At 41.4% G+C, this 27,757-nt stretch overlaps 3 protein-coding genes across 7 annotated transcripts in view; 1 reads left to right on the top strand and 2 right to left on the bottom strand.

Moving 5' to 3' along the window:
• The window catches only part of GAK (cyclin G associated kinase), a 63,534-nt gene extending 50,669 nt beyond the window's left edge, over positions 1-12,865 (bottom strand). For 4 of the 5 annotated variants that reach the window (XM_065740685.1, XM_065740683.1, XM_065740686.1 and 1 more), the window contains exons 1-3: positions 12,584-12,865; positions 2,279-2,340; positions 394-453 (exon numbers count right to left, since the gene is read on the bottom strand). In XM_065740685.1, coding sequence (XP_065596757.1) covers positions 394-453; positions 2,279-2,340; positions 12,584-12,725 — 264 coding nt within the window. In that variant the 5' untranslated portion in view covers positions 12,726-12,865. The remainder of the gene's footprint in view (positions 1-393; positions 454-2,278; positions 2,341-12,583) is intronic. The other variant, XM_065740687.1, reaches the window with a different exon arrangement.
• LOC136051229 (rod cGMP-specific 3',5'-cyclic phosphodiesterase subunit beta-like) lies at positions 12,837-20,523 on the top strand. Its single transcript, XM_065740559.1, has 5 exons — positions 12,837-13,019; positions 17,348-17,422; positions 18,105-18,188; positions 19,135-19,291; positions 20,399-20,523. The coding sequence occupies exons 1-5, from the start codon at positions 12,837-12,839 to the stop codon at positions 20,455-20,457; spliced, it is 558 nt and encodes a 185-aa protein (XP_065596631.1). The 3' UTR covers positions 20,458-20,523.
• Positions 20,524-24,773: 4,250 nt separating this feature from the next.
• On the bottom strand, positions 24,774-26,357 carry LOC136051314 (ATP synthase subunit e, mitochondrial-like). The gene is made up of 4 exons (XM_065740690.1): positions 26,230-26,357; positions 26,070-26,124; positions 25,732-25,830; positions 24,774-24,906 (listed from the first exon to the last, which is right to left on the bottom strand). The coding sequence occupies exons 1-4, from the start codon at positions 26,263-26,265 to the stop codon at positions 24,881-24,883; spliced, it is 216 nt and encodes a 71-aa protein (XP_065596762.1). The 5' UTR covers positions 26,266-26,357; the 3' UTR covers positions 24,774-24,880.
• Between the last annotated feature and the right edge of the window lie 1,400 nt (positions 26,358-27,757).

Below are 27,757 nucleotides of genomic sequence, written 5' to 3' on the forward strand. Positions count from 1 at the left end.
AAGAGCAGAATAAGACTATTTCAAAGAGCAAATTCTCAGCTACAGAACACTATTTTTCAGTAGTCATCACCAACTATTAATATTTAAATGTTAAAAGTCAGAGGACTACAAGAAAGGACAAATAAAAATTCATTTCCTGGTAGACGAAGTATGTGACAAAGACAACAGTAGCTACTAAAATCACCTGCACACATTAAATTCCTGCAATTTGAGGAACCAAGCTTGCTGGAATGTCGCTGTCAGGTTCATGACAAACTATAAACTCCTATCTTCCTTAAACGTCAGTGCTCATAAATAGTGTAGGGCATGGAAAGAATCCATAGGCAGTCTCTTAGAAATGTTTGATACCAAGCAATTAAATCAAAACACCGAAACACATTCAGAAAAGGATACCATAAAGCAAACCTCCTGAATTATAGCTTTGTTCTTTTCTTCCTCATTGGACAACAACCGCTGTCAGAAAAAGAATATATTAAAAGATTTATGTATTAAAACTTATAGAAAAGCAATACACAGTGATTCTACACATATTTTTAGAACAAAGGATCAGACAATCGAAAAAACTAAAGTAACTGCCATGGGACAGTAAGCAAAATAGTAATATTGTACTGGCACACATTACTGCAAACATAATGGACTGTTTTCCAAACATCTGTTCTGTTAATGCTTAGCGAGAATTGAGCAGTTCTATCCTCTGCCACTTACAAAGGAACTACCCTGAGTTCTCCGCTGTATAAAGCATTCAAGTCTCATGGTTCCATCATTATGCACTTCGCAAGTAAAGATTTAATTTCTGTATCCAATCTTTAAAAACCTTTACCCAACTCCACTAAAACTTCTCCAAACATGTAGCCCAACTTCTAGGCACCCAAGTAATGAGCAACAAAATCAGACATTACTACATTTTAATATAATTTTGATTTCAAATCAACATTTGAACAGGATCAATCTGAGCATTTGTTACTAGTTTCATAAAACAGCATAAGTACAGTTGCCTTCTATATGAAGCAGCGGATAGATTGCAAAGAACCATCTCTGAGAAACAGCTATGATCAGGTTGAGAGCTTGTGAGTTAAAATCAGGAACCAGACCAATAACAGACATCTAGTGGCCAAGGTCCACTGCAGGCTGCTTGATCAAGGGAAGCCTGTTGACAAGGCCTTCTTACTTCAGCTGCAAGAGGCACTGAGCTTGATGGCTCTCATCCTGATGGGGGATTTCAGTCACCCAGACAACTGCTGGGAAAACAATACTGTGAGCTACAAGCACTCCAGAAGACTCTTGGAGACCATTAGGGATAAATTTCCAGGTCCAGATATTAGACAGATACAGCAGAGGTGAAGCATTACTAGATTTTATATTCACCAATGCAGAGGAGAACATTAAAGAAGTTAAGACTGGAGGCAGTTCGGACTGCAGCGACCATGCCCCTGGTCAACTTCATGATCTCAAGGAATGCAGGCCTGGCAAAGAGCAGAGTTAGGACCCTGAACTTCAGGAGAAGCAACTTCAGGCTGTTTAAGGAATTATCAGATGAGATCTGCTGGGAAATTCTCCCCAGGGAGAATGAATTTAGGAATGGAACAGAGCTGGCAGCCCCTTACGAAGACTTCTGACTATGCAAGAGTTAACCATTTCTCAGAAAAAGAAATCGGGGGAAGCAGGAAAAAAGCAAGGCTGAGCAAGGACTGCTGGTCAAACTGAGGGAAAAGAGGGAAGTGTACAGACAGCACAAAGTGGGATGGGAGGCCTGGGAAAAACATAGCAGTGCTGCCCCAACATGCAGAGATGGGATAACAAAAGCCAAGGTGCAGGTAGAACTGAACCTGGTAAAGGCTGTGAAAAATACCAAAAAGGGATTCACATGAATCTGAGAAATGCTAAGCTGAAAGTTCAACAAACGGATGAAAATGAGGAAGTTTTGAATATTTTTGGTATTTCAAATATGAAAATTTTCCAGTATCCCCCACTCAAGTAACTAGGCAAGATCCTTTCTAACCATACAACTGAATCCTCAGAGCAGAGCCATAAACATCTAGAATAAATTGAGACAAGCAGTACTACTAAATAGATGAAGTCTTGTCATTGGTATTTCAGTACAAAATGCAAGGTCCTAAGGGCAGCGATATTTCTACACACATGGGTACACTGCAGTGGAAAGATGACTGGATTTCTCCAAATGACTTATCTGATGGATTATATCAAGAATCAACTGTCATGATAAAGCATTAAGCAATGACACACTTTGCAAACCTATAGTGAAGCAAATTTATTTTACCTTTAAAGCATAATCTTTGCCACTTCCAAGATCTTGAGCTTCATAGACAAATGCAAAACCACCTGCAAGACAATAACACTAAGTCACTACTGATTTGAGGCACTCAGGTAAGTCAGTCTTTTTATTCAAACAGAGATAATACACAGAAATAGAAGCTCTTGAGAATCTAATACACGCACTGTTTGGTACTTAAAGTATATGTAAACTACCTATAAGATCTGAAATACTCTTGAAAATAATTACTTTCTTTTGCATATATCAAAGCTTCACCAACTTGGTGACTGTTCTCTATTTTGTCAGTCTACATATGCAGAAAACTAAGAAAAGTTTTCTTTTAAAGCATTATCTATAAAACCAAGATTCAGTACATAGAATGTTATTTAAAGATTTTCATTAAACTATTGTTTGTGGGACTTTTTTGTTTGTTTCTGTTGGCCTTTTCATAAAAAGACAATAACCAAGGGAGAAAAATAAATATAAACCTCCCTGTATGTTTAAGATGCACTGCCAGATTTCAAGCTTCTTATTAAAAGCCGAAATAAAGGACGTAACTAAATTGAAGTTAACCATTCTATATACCATTTATATTTCTTCTGTGAACGTGCTTACATAATCAGTGTGGCTGCATACTTACTGCATAGTCTTCCAGGGATACTCTGCAGTAGGCAAACTAACAGTCGAAGTAAGCAATAACTTTTGTCAAGTTGCCTCTCTTCTACTAGTACAACTTCTCATTCAACTACATACATAGCAACGTCCTCTCTAACAGTAACTTGCAGAACAAGCACAGATATTAGCGCCCTAGAAGACTTCACAAAAGGTCTAAGAGAACAGAATAAGGAATAAAAATAACAGACAAGAAACAATCCGGCAAGATACTTTTTAAAAGAAGCAGGATCTAAACTGGTACATTCAAGTTAGTGCCCATTACATTTTCTCTGTGCGTGACCCACACTAACAAGGCCAAAGTTACTTACTTTGTGCAGTTCAGTGATAAAAGGCTTTCAAAGAACCTCAAAAAGCATCACATGGAAATCAGCCATTGTGTTCTCTTTTCTTACAGAATACATAAATGTTACTGCCCACACATATCCTGTTACCTTGCCACTAGCATCAAAAGCAAGATATGCATGAATGACAGACTCCTAGACTAGATTTCTTTAGAAAAATTTCATATAGAAACAGCAAAAAACAAAACACCAGTAGCAAAGACAAAAAACATCACACTACAGAAGAGTGAGATTATCAATGATATCTGAGAAGACAGTAGTCCCTGCTAGAGTAAGTCAGTCCTACCATACACCATCCACATTTGCATTATGTTTACTACTTACTCATAACTTATTCATTTTCTAAAAGCAACTTTGCTGGTAATGTCAGTATTCCTAATGCCCTCAGTACAAGCATTCTGGTTAACAATTACAATCATGCACCTGCATTTTGGGTGCTGATAGAGCAGGGGCTAAAGCACATCATCTGTCTATACTACAGATGGATGCACACAACACTATCATAGAGTTTAAGATAGTGCTCTGTCTGAAGAGTATACAATATTATTGCTTTTTGAATAAGAACACACGCAAGAAAATCACAATTCTGCATGGCACTGGTCAGCTATGACTACCAATAACAGATTTCGCAGCACTGGTAAAGTAAGCAAGATAACCTGGCCATCCTTGAAATGAAGCTCAGTTTTAGAAAGCCACAGTTTCTGACCAGACCAGACTTCTATTAACTCCAGAAATTCCACGCTGAAAAACACATTTTAGATTACTAAGTTGGGGTCTTCAGATAGCACAAATTTCAAGTACTGGAAATTACTGCACAGTCGGTTTTCTGGAAGGCACTCAAATGCCACAGTCACAAGTCATTCAAGTGGTCACAGTCACACCCCAGACCACAGAACAGATGTTTTGCAAACCCAGTAATACTGTGTGCACCAGCAAGGCTTCTGACATGTCTACATCCACAAGTATTTCAAGTACGCACTCTGCTAACACTGCCAACACCAACGCCTACGCATACACTCCATAATCCAGCCACACTTCATTCAAATGTGTGCACACATAGGATTTATACAGGTGAAAGCATCAGCGCATTAGAATTAAAGCCAGTCATTTCAACCATTTTTCAAGCATGTACATGAAAACAAACAAGGCAGTCTAAACTGTAAAGATCCCTACAGGTTTCAGTATCTCTTTCAATGGTTTCAACTGGTCTGATAAACTGTCATACTTCCTCCAATACAAGGAAAGTAAACTAAAAGACTTTTTTTTTTATGATTCAATGGCAGATGTTTCACTTTGTTGGAATGCTGCTTTGAGCAACTCACTTATATGGCTTTAACACACTACAGCCTTTTAAACTGAAGATATTGAGGTCTGTTGCCTGTATTATTACCTTTTTCATTACAGAATGATTCTTTCTTCATGGTGAAATCTTTAGACTCAGATCAAGCAGTCCCAATAACTCATACTTTGTGCCATTTCCCTCATGATCTTAACTCTTACTCATGCTCGTTGCTCAAAGGAATCTTAAGAAATCATGCTACAGAACTTGCTTGTTCCCTGTTTTTCACAGAACCACCTACCTGGTTTACTTTCAGCTGTTCAGTCTCCCACATAAAACAAGTAATAAAAACATTCTAAAGCTGCGAAAAGCACGAAGAGGAACCAGAAGTACTTTTTTTTTTTTTTTTTCAATTCAGATACATAGCAATAAGATAATAATAATCTTTCAGGGAATTTCCTTGTCTCTCATCAATCCTGATTTTCTTTGGCTTTTTCTCCCTGCACATGGGAAGCTGACCACAACCATTTGCGATTTCCTCTTACTGGCAGCACAGTTGGACAAGCTGTTTCCCCTGTGATGTGCCAACTTACTTGCCTTATTTACAAAATGCTGTTGTATTAGGGAGATCCCATAGTTAGAAGACTGGTATTAATATTATCCATATCAAAGAACCTTAAAGTCTCAAGTGTGCAAAAAGTGAAAGTCACAGTCCTGATCTCCACTGGAGAAAGAAAAATACATGTCTCTTTTCAAAGTGTTTTTTTTTTTTTATAAACTGAGTGGCAAGCACAAGCAAAACAATTTAGGGAGTAAAACACCTTCTCACTACAGCATCTGGAAGAAAGAACGACTGCATGGACATTCGACCTTAGTGAATTGCATATTCATAATTTAAGTTTTTTTTGTTTCTTTCAGTATTTCCATCCACACAGTCTGAAAAGCAACTTTCTGGAACTTTTCTCAGCTACCTCTTATAAAAGTCTGCACTAAGAAGTCTGTGTGTTCTGTGAGATGCTTTCTGAGTTTTGCCAGTAGCCAGGCAACTCACAAATGGCTCACTGGGTTATTGACATAAATAGTGAAATCTCCATCTTCTTTTGGCTATTCATTAGATACAATCTCGTTGATTCTTTTGCTGAAGAACCTCACATAGATTGAAACTCCAATTCTGTCATTTATGTTCAGCTTTCATTTGTCAGTCCAAAGAATATCTTACTAAAGCAGAAACACAAGCTTCAAACATACCACTATTAACATGTATTAGCAGGAAGTACTTTTCTCACTGCACTTTGAAAGACAAATGTTACATGCCATCAACTCCTCTCATTTACAAGAGCAATTTATTTTGTGTGAAATCGTTTAAGTTAAACAAAGATACCACTGCCTGAGTCCAAATAAAGTCATCAACTTAGTCCACACTTAATAGAACAGCAAACATATACTTAATAATGAGAAAACCATTAAAATATTCAGGTGTCTGCAGTTGAGCTAGCTATTAACAAAACTTACTTCTAAACAGCAATTATTGCATAAAAAAATTTTTCCTGATACACTTACCTTCAGCATGGTAGCTCAAAGTATTACAAAAAAAAAGATACTGAAAACACTGACAGAGGACTACTTTGCATAGTGTTTATCTCACTGAGCTCATCAGAAGAAAAGCACTAATTTAAAGATTAATTTTCCCTTAATGTGATCTCTGTCCCAGTAAAATTTCAAACTACAAAAAGAACACTAAAGAACACTTGGATAATTTATTATTTAAACCATAAAACTTGACAGCAGTTCTCAAGTTAACATTTTGCAGGCAATGAAATATTTGTAGGAAGATTTTATTATGCATTGAGAGGCAACAGAAATCACCAGTGAACTTGACAATGGATCCTTAACACACGATGATAGCACCTAGAAGCACTGCCTGATCTAATCAAGAAAAGAAACTGAAGTTTATCTTTACAGACTTAGAAGACATTGAAAAGTATCAGCTTATGTTTAATGAATCAACTCAAGCTTCTGTTTACCACTACAAAACAACTAAGTTCTCTATACTTAATATATTTTTACTTATCAGCAAATGATGAAATAACTTACGAAATCTTCAAACTGTTTCTGCTACCCCATCACTACCACCACAAACTGCTTTTTCAAAGTAGTTTTCTTCACTAGTGAAGAAGTTTTCTGACACTAGTGAATCTAACTCAAATGCAGTGTTAGAAATTGTAATTCCTTTATTCCCCACCATGTGCACTTAGCAACTTGAAGAGCAAGCACACACTCTCAGAGTCCAGGTTCTACATTTATGCAGTTAAAACATATATATGCAGTACATTGGCATAAATATTCTTTCTCAAGGATTTATAGATATGTGCTAATCTTCCTTTAGGCATGCTCAGCATATCTAGGGTGGTCAAATGCCCACCTAATTCTTCCCCTTTTTTCACCATCAACTTAATTACTGAAGCCTTTGACTCACTTTCATTCACTTCTCCCCACTTTGGAAGATTTCCATTGCTTATTAGGCCATAGTGAGCAGCTTTTTAAAAACAATGTACGTGGAACCTGAGGAAAATGTCCTTGCACATTTTGAGGCAAAAGATAGAAGTATTCTACTGTGACTCCAGTATATCTCATGAGGCAAAATGATTGAGGCAGAACAATATTCTATTTTGTCACCAGTGCAAAATTATTGAGAAAAAACAAGACTGTTCACCCACTTAAAGCTGAAATGGAAATGACATTAATTTTGACAACTCAGTGACCAAGTTATATTCATCCTACAGTACAAGTGGAAATAATGAAATTTCCCTATTCATCACAATTGAATGGCACCATTACCAGGTAAACAACTCTAAGGCTTTTGTGAGTGATTCTTTATCCAAAACAAGCACAATAGAAAGCAGCAACACCCAGCATTTAGAAAACAAACTTGCAGGGTTACTACACAAATACACCAACTTTCAGGATTAAGAACTAAGATATTAATTTCTGAGGACTACTGTTTAGCCTGTTCTGGTAACCTGTTCCCCAGCACTCTTTCAAGGTCGAATATGCAGGTTATTGATTGCTGAACCAGCCACAACAGCCTTAGTCCCTCACCTATCAGGTACAGAACAATACAGGAATCCAGGTATTCCTGAACAAAGGAGGACAGTAAACATTGTAAAATTCAAAGATAACAGAAAACAATCAGAAGGTCTGCCACATGTAGTTGGACTATGTGAATCCAGGTTGCCTGGTAGGAACAGATGTTCATGTGGTGATGGAAACATGCAAAATACTGAGATTGGTGTGTGATGCATGGGCATATGAAAGACTGCCCACATGAAAGCATGTAAGATAATTACATTGACTAGCATGGTACTACCTAGCTATGCAATCAATATTTAGCTAAGTAGAATTTTAACATAGTAGGAACACTGGACTGGAAGACACCTAAGAATCATGACAAGTGCTGAAGCGAGCACCACGTAAAGGGCAAGTAGTAAATAAATGTAAAGGCACTGATTCATTTCCTCGAAAATTTCTTAGCTGCAATTAACTATTGAAATGTCTAAGTTCAACATGCTGGAGGCTAACCAGTTCCTTCAAGTTAGTGTACTATTATAAGCAAACATCTGATGCGACAGATGCCTTGAAGGAAAATATTGAGGAAGAAACAGAAGTGTCAGAAGGTTTTTCTGAACACAAGGATCCATAAATATCAAGGAATCAGTAGCTGGAGCCAAATAAACCACAACTCAAGTATACAGTGTGGAGCTAGTAACAGAGATGGAAATTAATAATGTATTCAGATTATTAATCTTAATACAGACCGTGAAATAAATAACCATCTGCTACTCATCTAAGGACTGAAGAATGCCTTCCACTCTGGATCATTTTAACAGGCAGGATGGCAAAGATTGACCTACCTCCCTCACAGGGAAGATCATGGTGTGGGAAAGCTAAGAGATACTGAAGACTCCAAATACAGTCACCAAAGCAGCCTGGGCAATGTCACAGGAGACAATGAGTTTGAGCAGAAGATTAATAAGCTCATAGCTGCAAAGCAGAAACTTCAACTGTTAATAAATCTTGCTACTGTGGTACAGAATGATGATCCAGAACCTCAAGCACCAACTGTAAATGCATGTAATATGGATAACTTGTTCCTGGGTGAAATGGAAGAGACAAAGCAACAACCACTGTCTGAGCTATTATTACCAAGTTGCAGAAAGATAAAGAGCATAATAAAAAAAGAAAGAGAAGTTTCCTAAACTTTTTTTTTTGGCCTACCCTCTGGGGAGATCTCACTGTGACCTTCCAGTAGCTTAAAGACGATTATAAACAAGAGGAGTCTTTTTACTTAGGGAGATAGTGATAGAACAAGTGAGAATGGGTTTCAACTAAAAAGAGGGGAGATTTAGCTCAGATATAAGGAGGAAATTCTTTACCTAGAGGGTGGTAAAGCACTGGCACAGCTGCCCAGAGAAGCTGTGAGTGTCCCATCCCTGGAGGTACTCAAGGCCATTCAGGATGGGGCCCTGAGCAGACTCAGCTGGTGAGAGGTGTTTCTGTACACAGCAGGAGTAAGAAATGGGTAGGCCTTAAGATTCCAATACAACTCAAGCCATTCTGAGATTCCAAGAACTACCCCAATAACACTGACTCCATCCTGTGAAAACAGCTAATCTGTTCCCACACTTGGAGGTAGTGGTGAGCAACTACTACCCTGTCCCCACACGTTTATTTTAAGTGTCCTGTTGCACGTACCATGAGTTCAGTCCTACTCCTACCACAGCATTTCTGCAGAAAAAAACAGGGAAACACACTTGCATGAACTGTATAACTAGTCTCTTAGTATACCATGTGAGGGTACATATATTTACATCAGTGCAGACAGGCAGCATAATACAGAGCTGGAAAGAGCTGCAGGATTGCAAGACAAGCCTAATTAAATCTTGCCAAATCACACACTACAATGCTAAGCCACAGATTGCACTCACACCATCTAAAAACAGAGAAAATGGTACTGCCTTGCAGAAAAGACAATTCCATGTGTTTCCTATTCAGGTATATTTCACCACAGATTTGAAACATATATTCAGAAAGCACTATTTGAAATTCTGCTATGGAATCTGCAATGAAAACTTACTTAAAAGATTTTTTTCACTGTTTAGCACTGGAGGGGCTGCCCTTAAGCCACAGTTATGCATTTATGAGAAAGTATCAACCACAAGGCTCAGGGCAGATGAAAAGTTCAGTTTCAGCAACAAATCAAACTAAGGCTAATACACAAACATTCCTGATCTAACTCTAAAAACACTAGAAGATATCGAACATTCAGATGCCAAACATAAGTTTCCTAATAAAAAAAATCTTTGAGTTTTCTGCACGTGATGGGGATTTTCTTTTTTGTTTTTATGTTTATTTTTGCAGGTTGGTTGTTTTGAGAAAGTGATTAACAAAGCATGCCTCTTGCAACATCTGTTCAATGCATTGTCCCCACAAGATTTTCAGGTGTCAGTACAGGTTCACTATTGCATTCTACAGTTGCACGAATACAGAAAGTACCAAAAGATTCTTTTACAACAGCTGTATTGGGTAGAAAACGTTACCTCTTGATGTTAGGAGCAGTTTCAGTCACTGAGAGGGAAAGTAAAGCCTGTAATACCAAGGCAAACAACGAACACTAGAAACTGTGGTGACAAATAACATATGTTACAAGGATTAGACTTAAAGCACATTGCTATTTGCTTGAAATCATCTAACTGGTGTCTCTACATTTGACATTTTATAAGGCCTATGAGCAGTAAGCTGCTGCTCAAGTATAAAATACCTGATTCAGAACCAAGAATTAAGTATTTTTCTAGACAGTAGTTGTGTGGACAGCTTTGTGCTTGTTCCCTCAAAACTACTGTGACTAGTCCATGCTGGAACATTGGTTAAATAGCAGCAACAGCCAGTTAGTTCAGAATTCACTCTGCAGTGACATAATATTGATTGTTTACACTGCACTCATAATTTTGACAGTACGTTTTGAAAAGAAGCTGTAAATAAAGGCTGATGGTAGAACAATGCTAGCAATTATGTTTTACATGCTGCCCACCATCTAAGATCTCCTTCTTTCAGATGAATCTGTGAGGTTTTGCCTGAGATCACTTCCCAGAAGTGAGTGTTAAAGCAATACCTGCTTTACCTTTTAGGAATATAAAACAGGTGAAAACTGATGCCCTGTTTTATGCACTTTTTTTTTTTCTGAGTTCAACTACAGAAACTAACCTTAAAGAGTTCTCTTTCAGCCTGGTCGAAGAGATTCCAAGAAAACAAAGCTGGAACGAATAGTATATCTATCTATAAAATTGCCTCAGTACTAGATAGTGTCAAGAAACACCTACAGCAAGTAATTTCAACAACTAAAAGAAGCTCTGAATAGAGCTTTTGGATATTAGCCTAAAAAAAAACCCCTACATATTAAGCAAACCTCATGAAATATGTGAGCATATAAATAACAACAAATTCCTCTTTTCTGTCTTAAGATAAGCCTCCAACACTTCTTATGCTTGAAGATAAAAAAAATTCCTTTGAATATAACCACATGATCTTAATTTCTACTAAAATCTAATTAGCTCATACACATCAAACACTGCACCTATTTCAAAATAGGTTACCAATCAATGTGCTGTAATGCCTATCCAAAAATTTTCACTTAAAGTGAAAACTGCCCCAAAGAAGCCCAGTGTAAGGTAGTCGGGTCTGGAGTCTTTTCTATAATTCTACTCTCTTATAGCTCATAGAAGCTTGAGGCAGTTGAGGCGTCTGTATTCAAGGAAATTCCAAGCCTTCCACTTTTGACTGCAGAAAATACTTTAGAAGTTACATACTTTCATTTCCCACCTGACTGCAGAGCCCTAAGTGATGTATCCTACATTCTGTACAGTAAAGATTACTGAAACCTTACATTGAATACTTAAATCACACACAGGTCTCTGAGGCCAGTCAGCTGGTCAGAAATCACTAATGCAGTTTTATATGCATAAGTTATAGAAGCATTATGATTGGAAAAGACCTCCAAGATGACGTAGCCCCGCTGTCCTCCCGCGATAGTGTTGGCCACCACATCATAGTCCAAAAGCACAACCAGGACACCTCCACAGATAGCAACTTCACCATCCTCCTGGGTAGCCTGTTCAACTGCATCACCACTCTTTCTGAGAATAATTTTACCCTAATATACAACCTGCTCCCCTGCTGCAATGCGAAGCTGTCTGTCTTATCCTACTGCCATTATCTGAGAGAAAAGTCTATCTCCCACTTCACCACAACCTCTCTTCAGGCAGTTGTTGAGAAAAAAAGGTCTCCCCTGAGCTTTCTCCTCTCCAGACTGAACAACTCCAGCTTGCTCAGCTGCTCCTCATAAGACTCATGTTTGATACAGAATGTTAGTGATCTAAAAAGCTTTTCTTCAACATGTTAAGATTTGTTCAATACGTTCGTATTCACATAACAACATAAATTAAAAACCAACTAACCAAACAAACAAACAAAAACAACCGTGCTTGTGCATTAAGTTGTCTTCCTCCCCAGGCAGGAAGAATCAGTTGTGCTGCTTAGCATATGCACACACAGAGCGGGGAGCTGTGTCAACGGATGGTCAGGAAAAAGGCGAGCACCAGAGGGCGGTGGGTACAGAACGGGCTGCACCTCCAAGAGTGTTGGAACACTTAGCGGGTTTGAGTTTGGGCTGGTGCTGACTGACCGTGATGATTCTGCGTGTCCCTTCCAGCTCAGGACGTCCTACAGCCCCGCGCTTTGACTCCCGCCCCATGACGAGGCGCTTTCACAGGCCCCGATGGCTCCATAGGAAACACGAGGAAGCAGCGGCGACACCGGCAGCCCCCGCCCGCAGCCGGCCCTGCTGAGCACTACCCGCACGAGGCAGGCCCCATAGCGGAGGGCAGCGGCCCGCGGGAAGGCCTCCCACAGCGCAGCACAGCGCGGCCCCGCCCGGTTGCCGCCATGGCTCCCCGCGCTTACCTTCCGCTATGACCCGCCTGATGCGCAGCTTCATCTCGCCCATCTCCACCGTCTGCCCCACGAAGTCATTCTGGTCGCGGCTGGCGGCCCCCAGGGTGCCGGGGCCCGCCAGGAAGTCCAGGGCGGACTGGAGGAGCGACATGGCTCCGCTTGGCTCTCGCTCCGTCTCCTGCCAGCAGCACCGGCGTAGAGGAAAAAGAGAGGAGAGCGATAGGCACGGACAGCTCTGCCGAGCTACCGACCACAGCAGACAATGAGCCGATCATCCACCGACCTCAGCGCTCCGACTTGCTTCCGGGAACGCTCACTTTCACTCACGAGCTCACGCCGCCTCCCTCGGCCGGGCCCGCCCCCCCGGGAAGCCGCGCCCCCTCCCTGGCAGCCGTTGCTACTCAGCGCCGACGTCGCTTTACGGGTTGTGTCTGGGAAGGCGAGTGTAGCGCCTTCCGGTTGCGTCACAGCTTGTTAGAGCGAAGAGTGCTGAAGTCAGAGCCCGTCTTCTGAAAGCCGTGTCCTCACTTTCTGTCTGCTGCCTTCTGTTGCTATCGTTGACGTAGTTACAATCATCACCAAATGGCTTGTGGGTTCAGATGGCCGTGCTGGTTCTCTCCTGCGCTGGTGGTGAGTGTGTTTCTCAGTCGGTCTCCACAAACTGACAACTCACTGTTCTTCACACAGGAATCAAAGAACCATACTATCCCAAGTTGGAAGGAACCCGCAACGATTACCGTTTCCAACCTCTGGTTCCACACAGCACCCAAACCACAAACCTTGTGTCTGACAGCAGTGACCAAATGCCCTTTAAACTCCGGCGCTGGGGCCATGCCCACTGCCTTGAGCAGCTCGTTCCATGCCTGCTGCCTTCTGCGCAGAGCCTGCCTCTAACTCCCACCTGCTCTCCCCTAACGCAGGTCTAATGGGGAAATTACAACTGCATGGCTGTAATTTTGTGCTTCCTTCACTGAGTTGTAATGCCTCAGAAGTCAAGAAGTGTGGCCTTAAAGGCTATGAGATGTGTACTGACACTGCAATTATTTTTATCTTTCAACAAAGAAAAAATGTTTATTAAAGTCAGATTATATGGAGAACTTTCTTCTATTTGTAATGGAAATCAAAAGTCAGCTGCTGTTTTTTCTTATTCTCCCCTAGGAAAACATCTTTTACTGTTGTAAATCTTACCAGCATTACCAATTTGAGAACAGCAGACTCTATATTCACATCAGGAACATCCTACCTTCAGTTTCACTTTATTTCTCACTTCTCCAAATTCATTTTTTTAGGCAAAGGCTGAAATTATTTGGGACCAACAAAAACTGCTAGATAGGCTTGCTACAACATGTTGTCAACTCATTTTCCCCTTCTCCTAACATCAACCTGTGCATTCATCTCTGAAGAATCATTTGCACAAGGCCACCACTCAAAAAGGAATGGGATTCTTATAAGGAACCAGAGATTCAATCCTCCTGCACATGAAGGGTTGGATTTTATTAACACCTTTCTTATTCCCCCAAAGAAGGCCTTCATCAGAAAGAGAATACAAAGCAACTAAAATTCAGCTTAAGTGAAAACTGAGACTTCTTCCTTATTTTCAGTAACTGACTGGATGATCCAGGCTACAGTGACCTCCTTTCTGTTTTCTTCTTTTGCCAACTCTTTTTAACAGTTCCTGATGGATTCTCTACTAAGCATTATGTTTACCCCAGCATGAAAGATATGGCTCAAAGGCTTGAAGAAGCCACAGAGCGTGACAAGACAGTAGAAGTATTTATTTCAGCAGCAGTACAGGTGTATGCCTGTTTGAAATGCCCTTAGATTCTTGCCTGTCTTGGTTCTCTGTCAGTATGTATGTACATTTTTAAAGTATAAAAAATAGCAAGTTAAATGCAATCTAACTGGTTTTATTTAAAACTTTCATTTTGTACTACATCATCTAGAAAAATAATTTGATTTGAGTGTTGAGAAAAGATCCTGGCACAAGGAGTAAGCAGTGCAAAACTTCAGTGAGAAAACTGCATGCAAATAGGCATGAAGTATGACATCTTGTCCTAAAAGCTCTGCCCAAAGATTTGTATAATTCCTCTCATTCCTTCAAATTGCTCTAATAATACCGGGATAATTACTTTGGGAGTTTGTTATAAGAAAGATTCCAGGAGAGTAAACATGTTGCATACAAAGGAATTGTAAGAAAAAAAAAAGAAAGTAGGATAAGAAGCAAGAATGCTGCGTTTGAAAAAGTTGGGATAGATTTAATACCCCCAACTACTACATATATGCTATGAGAACTTTGATATACATACAGTTTTCCTGGACAAAAGTTGAAAAGAATGTCAGGATAATATCTCACTTTCAGTCTTTCTAAATAGTCACCTGAGTTGTCAGGCAGACCACTAAGTAGGATAGGGTTTGAAAGACGTGCAGCTGTTTGAAGGTCTCTGCAGTAGAGAAGTTCAGCTTTTTTTTTTTTATTACTGAGAAAATGTATAGTACTCCACTTTTAAGCCAAAAAAGATTGACATGCTTGTTGCTATTTACACATCTTGAGTCTTCTGGATGTTTTCTTTAAAGTTGCTAAAGGTAATAAGGCCTATTTGCTTTCATGTTTGCATCCTGAAAAGCAGAAGAAAACAAGGTTAAGTCACCTAACCTGCAGCCCAGTTCTGACAAACAGAATGCACTGCTGCAGGATTGTTGAGATAGTAATGAAAAAGTTATGCTCTGGTCTTTCCATTTTTACTCTCAACCAGTCTTCTTCCTTCTACAGACTCACCCAGAATAAACCAATAATGTTGGGTGGGGAAGGCAGTAGAGATTTCCTTTTCTATTATTAGGTCAAGGCAGTAGAGATCCTTAAATTGAGGTATTATTAAATTACAAGGTTCATTCTGTTTACTATCACTTCATAATGGTACACCCTTATTTTTTTTCCATATCAGTAATTGCTTTCAGCTCATTAGAAATTAAATGAGTAGAAGAGTAATGAATTGGCATTCCATTTTGCATCTTTCTGTAGCATTTAAAAGAAATACAGCTAGCAAAATGAGATAAATAATGTCTGAATGGCTTTAGATAAGATTTATTAGGCTCAACATAGCTGAAAATCAATTTCAAAAGTATGTCTTAGAAAGAAGATTAAATACATCTACAACATAGTTTTATGTGCTGCTCTTGTGATACAGTCTGAAAACATGAGTCATTAAGCTAATTCTAACATGAAGCAAACATAACAGGTTTTGACCTTTCTTAGCATTAATGTCATTTTCCCTGCAGAGACACTGTGTCTCTTCTGAGACCAAAAAGGTAGGCACTGCCACAGCTGAGTTGGCACTTCTGTTTCATTCTCTAATTGGCTTGTCTGAGTGAAGCTATGTCCTTTTGGAAGCTTTAGGTGTAATTCTGCTTAGGGAACCTTCATGAGAGCCATTAGATTTTGGAAGCGCACATCTAAATCCATTATTTGTTTAATTTTTTCCCTGGAATGGCAAAAATACCTCTACATTATACGGCATGTTATGCACAAGTAATTTTACTATAACATGTATTTTTCGTTCATGTAACTTAATTACCTGAATATCCATATAGCTTGTTACTCTGGATGAAGTCACAAAATACAATCCATGAACTATTACATGTTTTACTCTGGTGTGTGATTATAGTTTATTTCTTACATAGATTATGAGCCACTATATTTTGAGAGATTTACATAATATATTGTAGCCATGCATTTCAAAGAAGAGCCTGTTAATTTTATATTAGCATGTATAATAAAGCAGCAGATGCAACATTTGGAAATAAAAATATTTTTATTGACCCCTCTAAATAGGCAACATTTTAATTTAGCTAAATTTCCAGCAATAAAAGTCTGCGGTCTTGCTATTTATGTCGGCGCTGAACATCATTTTTCATTTCTGAAGCCACAGTTTTAAGAAACTCATTTCTAGAATGATAATGGGAACATTTGATAAGATTTTGTGGAACAATTGCTTCATCTCTGATTTTGTATTAAGCACAACAAAGTTTAGCAGTTTGTGATTGTTTTAAAAAAGTTTCATGTACAGTTACCCACACAACATATTCATCCTGTCCCATCTCTCACTCAATTTAACATACCTGATGTTGAAGTTTCCTACTAAACTACCAAAAATACTTCATATTGTTTCATATTCATAATGTTCTTGACGGATACATCCATCTTTAAAACAATAGTTTTGGATTCTGTAGGGAATTTACATTCACCAAATGGAGCAAAGAAAAAAGGAAGGAAAAACCTCACAATTATTTAGGTTGTTGTTTTTGTTTTAGTGCAATACCTCCTGTTTAGTTAGTTGTTTTTCTATTAGGAGTTCCTCCCTGAACTGAACTTGATCAATTACCAAGTAAGAAGCATTGAAATTTAAAGGAGGATAAAAAGAAAGAAAACGCATCTTCCTGTTCAATGTGGAAAAAAGAACAGCTGAAAAAGTACTAACAGAAAATGACAACTATGACCACGAAGCAAATCCTTGCAGGACACATTAGAAACATTTCTTAATAGATGAGCAGTGAGCTGACAGGTCCTAGTACAAAAAGGGTATTTGGGCAGTTACTACACAGTTGCAATCCCATGGCCACTGCTGCCTTTCCCAGCAGAAAGGCTGGGGTTGGATGTGGTTGTGAAGCAGCCCAGAATTTAGAGGTCACATTTTCTTCATAGCGGGCCCTGTCCTGAAGTCCATCTGGAAATAAAAATCAGTTCTAACTTCACTTTTTCCCTCCTTGGCAATGTAGGTAGCTCTCCTGGTAGCAGCTGAATTCTGGGAGCAAGGGGACTTAGAAATAAGCGTCCTTCAGCAGCAGCCCATTGTAAGTATCCCGTGAGAGCTAGAGGGCTCAGTTCAGGCAGTAAATAGAGATTTGCTGCAAGCATTGATGCTCTCAGGGTGCTGTGAGTCTTTCTGTAGCTACCAGGCTTGCTAAAATCCACCAGAAAATTGGGCATTCAGATAGGGAAGATATTTAAATTTGGCATTGAAAAAACCAAGAATTATTCATTGACATTGCCTCCACCTCAGCTTGTTTTTTTTAATCACAGAATATCCCAAGTCATGACAGACCCAATAGACTTAAGAAAATCTAGGTAGACATTTGTAGTATACCCCCACAAATGCAACACAAATGATACAGTAATGGTACAGTAAGAAAAATGGTCCTTATTATATTAATTATATTATATTATATTATTATATTAATATATAATTCCATGTTCAGGTATGTTTTAGAAAATTGAAAATTGCTTGAGAGATGGAAAGCAAAAACTCTGTCCCACACCCCATGATAGAAAAAGAAAGAGCTGTCTAAAATTTCTACAGAAACAGCATAGGAAACAAACCCATTCCATTTCTCTTCAGAGGAGGATGAGGGAGGTGATGGACAGCAGAGCAGAACAGCCAGGATGACACAACAGGGCAGCTCTGTGTAGAAAAGAGAGTAGTGTTTTCCAGTGCAGTGTTCTCATATATCATGGTATGATTGCGTCCTACCACAGCCCATGATGGACAGGAGGAAAGCTGCTGAACTCCCAAAGCTTCAAGTGGGTTTCATCGACTTTGTGTGCACATTTGTCTATAAGGTAAGCAAACTCTTGTGCACGTTATCCTCTCAGCAGGGGGTTCAGGTCCTGGCATCCACAGTCATAGAATCATAGAATCACAGAATGGCCTGGGTTAAAGAGGACCTCAAAGATCACCTAGTTTCAACCTCCCTACCATGGGTAGGGTCACCAGCCCCTACAGCAGGCTGCCCGAGAGCCACATCCAGCCTTGCCTTGAATGCCTCCCGGTATGGGGCATCCACAACCTCTCTGGGCAACCTGTTCCACTGCATCACCACCCTCTGTGAAAAACTTCCTCCTAACATCTAATCTATATGTCCCCTTTCTTAATTTAAAACTATTCCCCCTTGTCCTATCACTATCAACCTGTGTAAACAGTTGCTCCCCCCTCCTGCTTATATACTCCCTTCAAGTATTGGAAGACCACAGTGAGGTCTCCCTGGAGCCTTCTCTTCCTCAAAGCTAAATAAGCCCAGTTCCCTCAACCTTTCCTCATAGGAGAGGAGTCCTGGTGTAGCAACAGCACTCAGTAGCATGGGGGCAGGTAGAGGAGATGACAATAAGGGGATTCCCATCGCTCAGCGAATCTATTCTGCTACCTCTTGAAGGAAAAAGGTTTGGTTTGTAGACTCCAAAGAGATCCAAGTCCAAGAAAAGTACAGAATTATCTGTATATTAGATGAGACCAGGAGCAGCAGACAGAACCTCAGTGATCTTACCCTGGCACAGGGAAGGAGCAGAGGGGAGGAGAGAGGGAGATCTTTTCTACACCCTGCCCTGGAGGGAAGAGCTTTCTCCTTTCAGCTGTCCTCTCCTGGATGCTGCAGGGCTGCTCTCTGTGCCATCTGTATCCTCCTTATGGAGCCAGCCCAGCACATAAGGATCAGGGCCAGTTCTGGGTGCAAAGGGTGGGTGCTAATCAGTACGTCCATGTCACATGGCACTGATGGCGTGTTTTGGACAGGAATTTTCACGTTTCCATGACGAAATTCAGCCTATGCTTGATGGGCTGCTGAACAACAGGAATGAGTGGAAGACCCGTGCTGATGAGTATGACGCAAAGATGAAAGCTCTGGAGGAAGAGAAGAGAAAGGAGGAAGAGAAGATGGCTGCACAGAAAGGTCAGAAACAACTCTGCATTTTGTTCCTAACTCAGAATACACTTATTCAATAACCTACTTTGAGCCCTAACTGAGACCTACTTTGTAGCCCTAGCAAAATCAGATGCCCAGAACAGTTTCCTCAGCCTTGTTCCACTACAAAAGTTTAAAACAGATCTCTAAAATACATTTTTGTCTTCAAGGCCTGACATCATGACAGGCTGTCAGAAAGGCATTAGAAGCCTAGGGACCTACTTGTGCCTTACAAACAAATAGGACTACATGCAGCACAATGATCCCATGAAGCTGGGATCAGCAAGAGGGTCCCTGGAAAATTGCAGGGACACATCCACTGTACAGGGCTTGGCTGATGTGCTGTCCTACAGCTCATGAAGCGGGAAGTTTTGAAAATAGCTAACACATTCCTGGGCTAGTTCATCCCATTTCTAGCCCAAATTAGATAGCACCTTGCCAGTTTATTTGAATGCAATCTATTTCCCACTTCCTGTGAGCTAATCTAGATATCACTGAAGTCCATCAGCCACAGCAAGCACTGGATGAAAGCTTTTATTAATGTGTGCTTGATATCTTGAGAGTTGGTTTGACTCTGAGAAAGGTGGAAGTGGAGGGTTCCCTGGCTGTCTCTACAGGTGCCTGAACATCAAAACTTGCTGCCTTTGTTCCAGAGGCTGCACTGAAGTGTCCTTTTATTACACTGTGGGCCACTGCTAAGGCCTACACAGCTTCTTAGTGTAGACTCAATTCGACTGACACAGTTTAACTGACTTAACACAGCAGTCTAACTGACTTGTCTCATTTCCATTCTTAGTAACTCATTAAAGTACTGGAATTTAAATGCTCTGGCTGTGACTTCTGAGCAGTTATTTCCTGACTGAATGGTCAGTATTTAAGTGAAGAAGATTTCTTCTAACTCTAAAACAATTTCAAAGTAACTTTGCATTTACAGTTACTTTGCACAGCAGATGTCTCTAGATAGGGGTACAGGTATTACAATGACCATTCAATATCTTACAAGTGCAAAAACTCTGCTGTGGTGACTGAGAAGAGATTCTAGTGCACTTATGACTATACCTCTAATTCTTTTTTTTTTTTCTTTTCATATGGCAGATGGAATAACCTGCAATGGAGGAACAGCTCCAACTTCAAAAACCTGTAGTATACTTTAGACCAATTTCCAGTGCAATAATGCAGTATATTCACCCAAAATGAGAATACCCATGCTTTAAACAAAAACAAAAGGTCCTGGCAGAAGTGCTGGCTTTAAAATTGGACTATTTTAATTAGGATTATGACCAACCAGAGAAGGGCTAGATCTTGTTTGCCTTAACTGCATCTCTTCCTGATGGTGAGGGGCTCATCCTGTCCCATCTCTCACTCAATTTAACATACCTGATGTTGTCAGATAGCATATGGCAAGTCAGAGCAAAGTTTTGCCCAATATATCAGGTTGCGTGGCCTCAGAAGAAACACTTCTCCAGCACTGAAACACTTCACACCCAAAAGCTTACAGGGCTAGCTGAATTCGTCTCCTATTCATTACAACCCTTTGTGATTGGCCAAGTGTGCAAGGAATAGCTTGCAGAGTAGAAAAACTGAAGAACAGCTGAATTTATCGTATCTAAGTCTCTATTTTTGAGGATATTAAAAAGAAATCTGTAGGCAGGGATGAAGCATGAGAACTTCTGAGCTGATCTAGAAAGCTGTATTTCTGTGTAAATCCAAGGGACATTCATAGTAATAATTCTGCATTCACTTTGGGAATTTGGGTAAGCTGCTGCTGTAAAGAGTGGAGCCATGTGTGCAAGATCCCACAGCTGCACAACCTGGTAGCTGATGTCTTCACAAACGGTACCCACACTGTGCACTATCTGAGACTTGGTGCTGTGACCCATGGTTTTGAGAAGGCAGCATCATCAATACCCATAGCAGCACTATGTACAGTTACCCACACAACCCGAATTGTGGTATCTGATTTTGTTCTGTTTTACCTTGCAATGCCAATGCTATCTAACACATCCTTCTCTGAATGGTATCAGCCCTCCTTCCTTTTGCCCCCCAAACCTCCACCCCTGCCATTTGAGATGTCTGATTTTCTCATTCCACTCCAGACTTTAAAAGACTATTGAATTCTGCTTTTATTTCAGTTAATTAGTTTTCATGTTTATTAATGCAACCATGTTAAAACACTCTTATCATAGTGAAAAGACCCTTCTCTGCTCCTCTGCCCTCTCTCTTTCTCTATCTCTCGCTCAGAGCATGGCAGGCATATCAGCCATGTAATGAGAGTTCTGATATGTGGGGATCTTCTTCTATTACTCCTGCTACTTTTACCTTTCAGTAATTTATTTTGCATTACAGAAGTACTGTAAGTAAAACTATAGCCATAGTGGTACCTGGCGATTGTTTATCCAGATACCAGTGCGCTAAGAAATGTTCTTGTGTTGCTACGCAGCTGTTGTGTGAGCAGCATGTTGTCCTTCAAGGAAACACAGAAACCGCTCCACTTGCTCAAAAGCTAAATATGCAGCTAGTAACTGCTTCATGTTGTATATCTCAGCTTTGGCAGCAACCATGTAGGAGGCTTTCATCACATGGCAGTACTTCCAGGACGCCAAGCCAAACAAGTTGCTTTCAGCTGGCAAAATGCCATGAGTTGATCTTATTGTGGTATGGTAAGAAGTAGGTTCTTAAGATCACCTCAAGCCACTGTAAGCTAAATGCCTGTTGCTGAGAAAAGCTCTACTTGACCTCAGATGTTTTCCTGGAAATAAAGCCAAGAATTAACTCCTTGTCCCACGTGCTGGATGCTGAAAGTGCTGCGGGTGGTGTTGCGTGAGTTCAGAGATGCATGGATGGCCTCTCTAGTACCTGGTCTGGGACATCTGTGCCTACCTGCCTGCATGGGTGTATTTTGGAGACGGAGGGCTGCTCCCCACCTGCCACCCCCATTTCCACTGGTGGCAATGAGGTGCTCCATGCAGAGCACATGCAGCTCTACTGTCCAAAGCCACTTCGTTGGAGTACTTCTGCACATCAGCATTGGTTCCTGAGGCTGCCTGCCTTCTAAGCATTCTAGCCTTTCCCTCTCAAGCATCATTCACCACCTTCTGTTGTGCGCCACGCAGTTTGCTTGACAACAGAAATGTAATCAAACCGGCTTCCTCCTACCTGTGCCTCAGCTGCCTGCAGCTGACTGCACCTCATCTTCCTGTGGGAAGCCATGAGCAGAGGCTTTTCTGTTCCTCAATTTCTTTGCAAACTATATGGAAAAATAGTATTACTACTAGTAATACTACTATTGGTAAATATATATGACAAATAATTACTTATCACCACAAGTAAAAAGAGTGTATAATTATGACCAACTACTTAGATGCATGCCTATATACATTTCTGCACTAACTGTAACCACTCACCAAATCACTCGCAGGACTCATGATTATCAATGATGGACAAAATTGCGCTGAGTTTGCCCGCAAACTGTTGACAGTGATCCATAGACGGAGTCTGGAGGCAGCCAGGTGCCCTGTCCACACTGGCCCATGCAGGTCTCACACAGAGAAGCCTACAGAAGGGGAGCTCTCAGAAAGACGCTATACTTTGTGTAGAAAGTGTGACATTCTTGTATCATTACAGATGTCTTGGACACCACTGTCACCTGAGCAGCCAATAGAAGCTGCTATTTCTACGATTCACCTGCAATAGCCAGCAGACAAAACTGTTTTCTATTTTCCCAGAAGTTCTCACTTTTCCAGACTGCTTTTTGTATTTTCCAGCTTCAGCAGTCTACAGTTGTTGCCAACTTCTATATGCTAACTGCACTCCACCTTTCTAGGGAACAAGTTTATCATTGCAGTTTTGTGTTTTTGCACTTCGCAAGGCTAGCTCAGACATGCCAAGCTCACAGGAACACTTCAAGGTGCCGGCTGTGCTTCTTACTGATGGATGCTCCTGGTTCTCAAGCAAGCAGATGTCTTGCTTCCCGTAGTGCTCAGCTCTATTTATGGATGCTTCCATCAGCTCCAATGGCCCAGAAAAGGACAACTGGGGGGAAGAAGCCCTTCCATTATGAGCAGAGGAGAAGGCACATTGCTGTCACAGTGTTATCCGTGATAGGGACACGAGGGAAACGAAGAAGGGAGAGAGAGAGAAAAAAAAACTGCACTGTTGATGGCCACGTGGCCTACCCAGCAGAGCCATGTGCTGGGGTGGGGGGGGGGGGGGGGTAAACAAAGGAAATAGATGGTCTACCAAAAAAAACAACGAAACAGCAGCACGATTTGAGGAGGAACGGTAACTTTACTAAATCTAATAAAATCGAACAATTGAGAGAGAGAGTTTCCAAACCAAATCTGAGAGCTTATGTTGGGGGAGAACTGCAGGGGAAGCACCTGCGGCGCCAAGCGGGCCTGGCGTCCGGTGCAGAGCTCCAACCTTCTGCTGCTCCCCAACACAGCATTAAGTCCTTAACCGCCTGCATGATGTGGAATACCGGCATCAACACCACAAAACCACATCTGCCCATCTCTATGTCTCTCCCTGCCAGTGCCGAGTATATGCTTTTTCTCTTTTGAATCAGCTCTGAACACCGCTGGGAAACCAGGAGAAAAGATCTCACGGAGGGAGCTAATGTGGACACGTTACATTTCTTGTTATTGAGGCAAAGGATGGAAATTAATACCCCTGTTAAGACTGGAAACAAGGGAGAAGGGGGATTCTTGGTGAGCAGCTGAGGGACAGAGACACAAACTGTCAAGGAAAGCGGGGAGCACAGCTCTGTCTTCAACCATTTCACACTAATCTGGAAGATATGCTCCCTGTTCTTCCCCAAGATCTGGGAAGTTCTGGCCAAGATCTGACTTTACCTAAAGCTGGGAAATACTGTTCTCCTTCCACTGAGGCAGGATAGGAACATTTCTACCTCCACTCAGCTTTTCAACTAGTGATTAAAGGCTACCAGCTTTTCAACTTCAGTCACCTAAGCACAGCCAGCCCCACCGTACAGACAGACAACCATCAGACTGCAATTTAAGTTTCAGGGAGCATTTGACCATCTGTGAAAATCTGAAAGACAGATGTTTAAAAACAAGCTATTAAGTCAACACTAATTCCTCATGTTATAGAAAAGCTAGACAAATCAAGTCAAATTTGACTGTAACTGTCAAAAGCAAGAGCTCTATCATTTTCCAGTGTGGTAAAAAGGCTGAAAAGATGATCACAGCAACACTCCACTTAAGCCACTTAAAACAAAGGTACAGGCAACCAGTGCAGTGCTACCCTGTGGGCTCCTATGTACTCTGAAGTGTAAATTTCCTGATCACAACATTCCCCAGGTTTAACCAGTGCGAAGACTATTTCTGTTTGATGGAGGAACACAGAGATTGTTTCATCAGCAGCTGTAATGGTCAGCTTCTGACCAATGCATCCTTTGACATGGTGCAAATACTTCTGTTGCTGCTCTGTGCAAAAATACCAACTGAGGTGTTGTTAAGTACTTTATTGATAGACCAACACGCAGAGACCATCGACCACTACACCATTCAGAGCCTAGCCATTTTTTAGTTGCAAAATTAAGATCCAATCCTTCGTTCACTTCAAAATGGAATCTTCGGATGCTAGAAGGGAAGACAAGCATAGTTAGGACTACTCGTATACTATGATATGCAAAACATTCGTGGGATGAAAGATTAGCTTTAAGTATGTCACTTCTTTCTATCTGTTTTTTCTCATTCCCACTTCTGCTAACTCAAGTGAAGTGTATTGCATTGCCGTAGGGTTTTTTTGCTCCACTCACTGGCTAAGCAAAAACTTTCTGAAATGGCAAATCAGATAAGCTCTGAGAATTATCAGCTCAGATGCTTCCATTTATCCATCTCTAAAGAGCAATCTTCAACTGCTGCACTGCATTGATTCAAGACCTAAGAACTGCTTTCCGTACTGGAGAACACACCAGAGCTGAGACGGCTGACAGCCAACACATGCAATACCTAAATAAATGTTCTAAAGAGACAGCCACAAAACTCTACTACTAAATTGGAGTACCAATCCTGAAGCACAGCCTCTGTCCCCCAAATGCAAAATGAATTTTTTTCAGCTAAATGAAAAAAATACCCAAAACATTTATGTATACTGTTCAAAGAAAGCTACGTATTGAAGAGGCAAAATAGCTTTATCTCCCATAAAGAAAACTATCTAACAACTTGAATATTTGACTGCATATAGGCGTGGTTCACTCGGGTTTGTTTTTTTACCAGGGTTTTGCTCAACATTAGTCTTTTTTCAAGACAATACAAATGCCAGTATTTCCCAGAGAAACACAGTATTGCTACGCCAGTATTTCCCAGAGTAACACAGCATCGCTACACCAAAACCAGAGAGGGTTATTAGGCAGTTCTCTCCAAATTTTTCCTTACTGTACGTGCACTTAACTCACACCCCACCTTCTGCCAGTTCCTTCGCGATCCGTTCCAGCTCCTCGCGTTTCTTCTTCTCCTCCGCCTCTATCCTTCTCTCCTCCTCAGCAATAGGCTTTAGGTAGTCTGTCATTAACACATGCGATTAAAAACACCGTTTCCGAGGCTCGGGGCAGCTGCGAGGCTCCAACTCGCTCACAAACGGGAAAAAAGCCCAAAGCAAGAGGGAGGAAAGGGGCAGCGGGCCGCAGGGCCGCGCACTGGAGGCCTCCTCATCCCACCCGCGGCGGCAGGGAAATGGCGGCGGCCTCAAGGTGCCCTTGGAGAGGGCGGGGAGGACAGGGCCGCGGTGCCGCAGCACTCACCGTATCGCTTCTTGCCGTAGACCATCCCCACCAGCAACGCTGAGTAGCGGGTGAACTGCGGGGAGCAAGAGACAAGAGCGCGCCCTGAGCTCGGCCGCCACTCCCGCCCGGCTAGGCCCGGCCAGGACCGGGACGACAGCAACGGCCGCTGCGGCCTCACCTTGATAAGCGGCGAGACCTGAACCGGCGGGATCATGCTGGCGGCTTCACCGGCGGCAGAGAGCGGGCGGCAGGCGGAAGGAAGGCAGGACAGCCCTGCGCGCGGCTGGGCCCGCCTCCCCTGCCCCCCGCCTCCCCTGCCCCCCGCCCCTCCCTGCATGTTGGGCGGGGCGGCCTCTGCAGCGCCGCGGAAGAGTAACGAGAATCTTACTGCATCAGGGCTTCGAGACCCCCACTGAAAATCACTGAGCACGGGCAAGACGTAATGATCTGGGGGAGGGAGGGGGGGAATAAGAAATACTGTGTATGTATGTACTGACCAGGAAACCTTATAACATGCGTAAGCTGAAGGTCTTGTGGTTAAACGCGGAGATACCCCCCACGCATCCGATGCTGTAAATAAAGAACGCCTACTCCCTACTACTACATCGGAATTAATGAGTTTATTCCCAAATTCTGGGTGACAAGTTCAACTTTTCGGAAATGAATGACTACAAGAATGAACAAATTATGTATAAAAGAGGCAAAGCATCCCGCAGTTGTATAGGTTACAAGATGGTCCCTCATGAACTCCCATCTACAGCACTGCGTCCAGGCTTGGGGCTCTCAGCACAAGGTGCAGAGCTGTTGGAGTGGGTCCACAGGAGGCCACATATTGATCGTATTGATCAGCGGGGCTGGAGCACCTCTCCTGTGAAGAAAGGCTAAGGGAGCTGAGCTCATTCAGCCTGGATAAGAGAAGGCTGCAGGGAGACCTCAATGCGACCTTCCAGTACTTGTCAGAAGCTTAAAAAGGAGGAAGAGCAGCTTTCTACATGGTCTGATAGTGATAGGATAAGGAGGAATGATTTTGAACTAAAACTGAGGAGATTTAGGTTGGATGTTACGCAGAAAATTGGATTAGATTCAAATGCCACCTACAGAACAGAATGAAGGGTTGGAAGCTTTGCTACTTCTCTTCAGTGACTGAAGTACCAGTCACATATGCACTGGTTATGTGGCAACTGAACAAAAGAAACAAAACCACGTAGAACCAAAGTGCTTTTATTAGTTATCAGAATAAAACAGCAATACATAACACAGAATCCTACTGCAAGTCATTTAGTCTCAACCAGGTATAAAACTCCTGTATATCTGAAGGTACATCTTACAGTAAGCATGTAACACCAAGGCGCTTCAAACAAAAGCAAAAATGCTTTCAGAGTGATCTCAACTGAAAGTAGGTATTTGAATTTGCTTTCACTAATAGTTACTCCAAGCATTATTTACTGCAGCACTTCATTCTTTGTTTGTTTGTTTTTTCTATTGTTCCTTTTTAAGAGGAACACCAAAATCCCCAAAATTCTCTTAAACATGGCATTACAGTTATCAGGCACTAAGTTCACAATAAAAATTAATGCCTCTACCAAAAAGAAATGTAAATCCTTCCAGAGCATACCAGAGCCTACGTGAATTTGCCCACTCCTTCTTCAACAGCTATCCAGAGGGGAAAGTCTGAGCACATCAACTTTAAAAGTACCAACGTACAG

The sequence above is a fragment of the Cyrtonyx montezumae genome, unplaced genomic scaffold (assembly GCF_038088225.1).
Source record: "Cyrtonyx montezumae isolate F1298 unplaced genomic scaffold, pur_monq_1.0 scaffold_29, whole genome shotgun sequence".
NCBI classification, from domain to species: domain Eukaryota; kingdom Metazoa; phylum Chordata; class Aves; order Galliformes; family Odontophoridae; genus Cyrtonyx; species Cyrtonyx montezumae.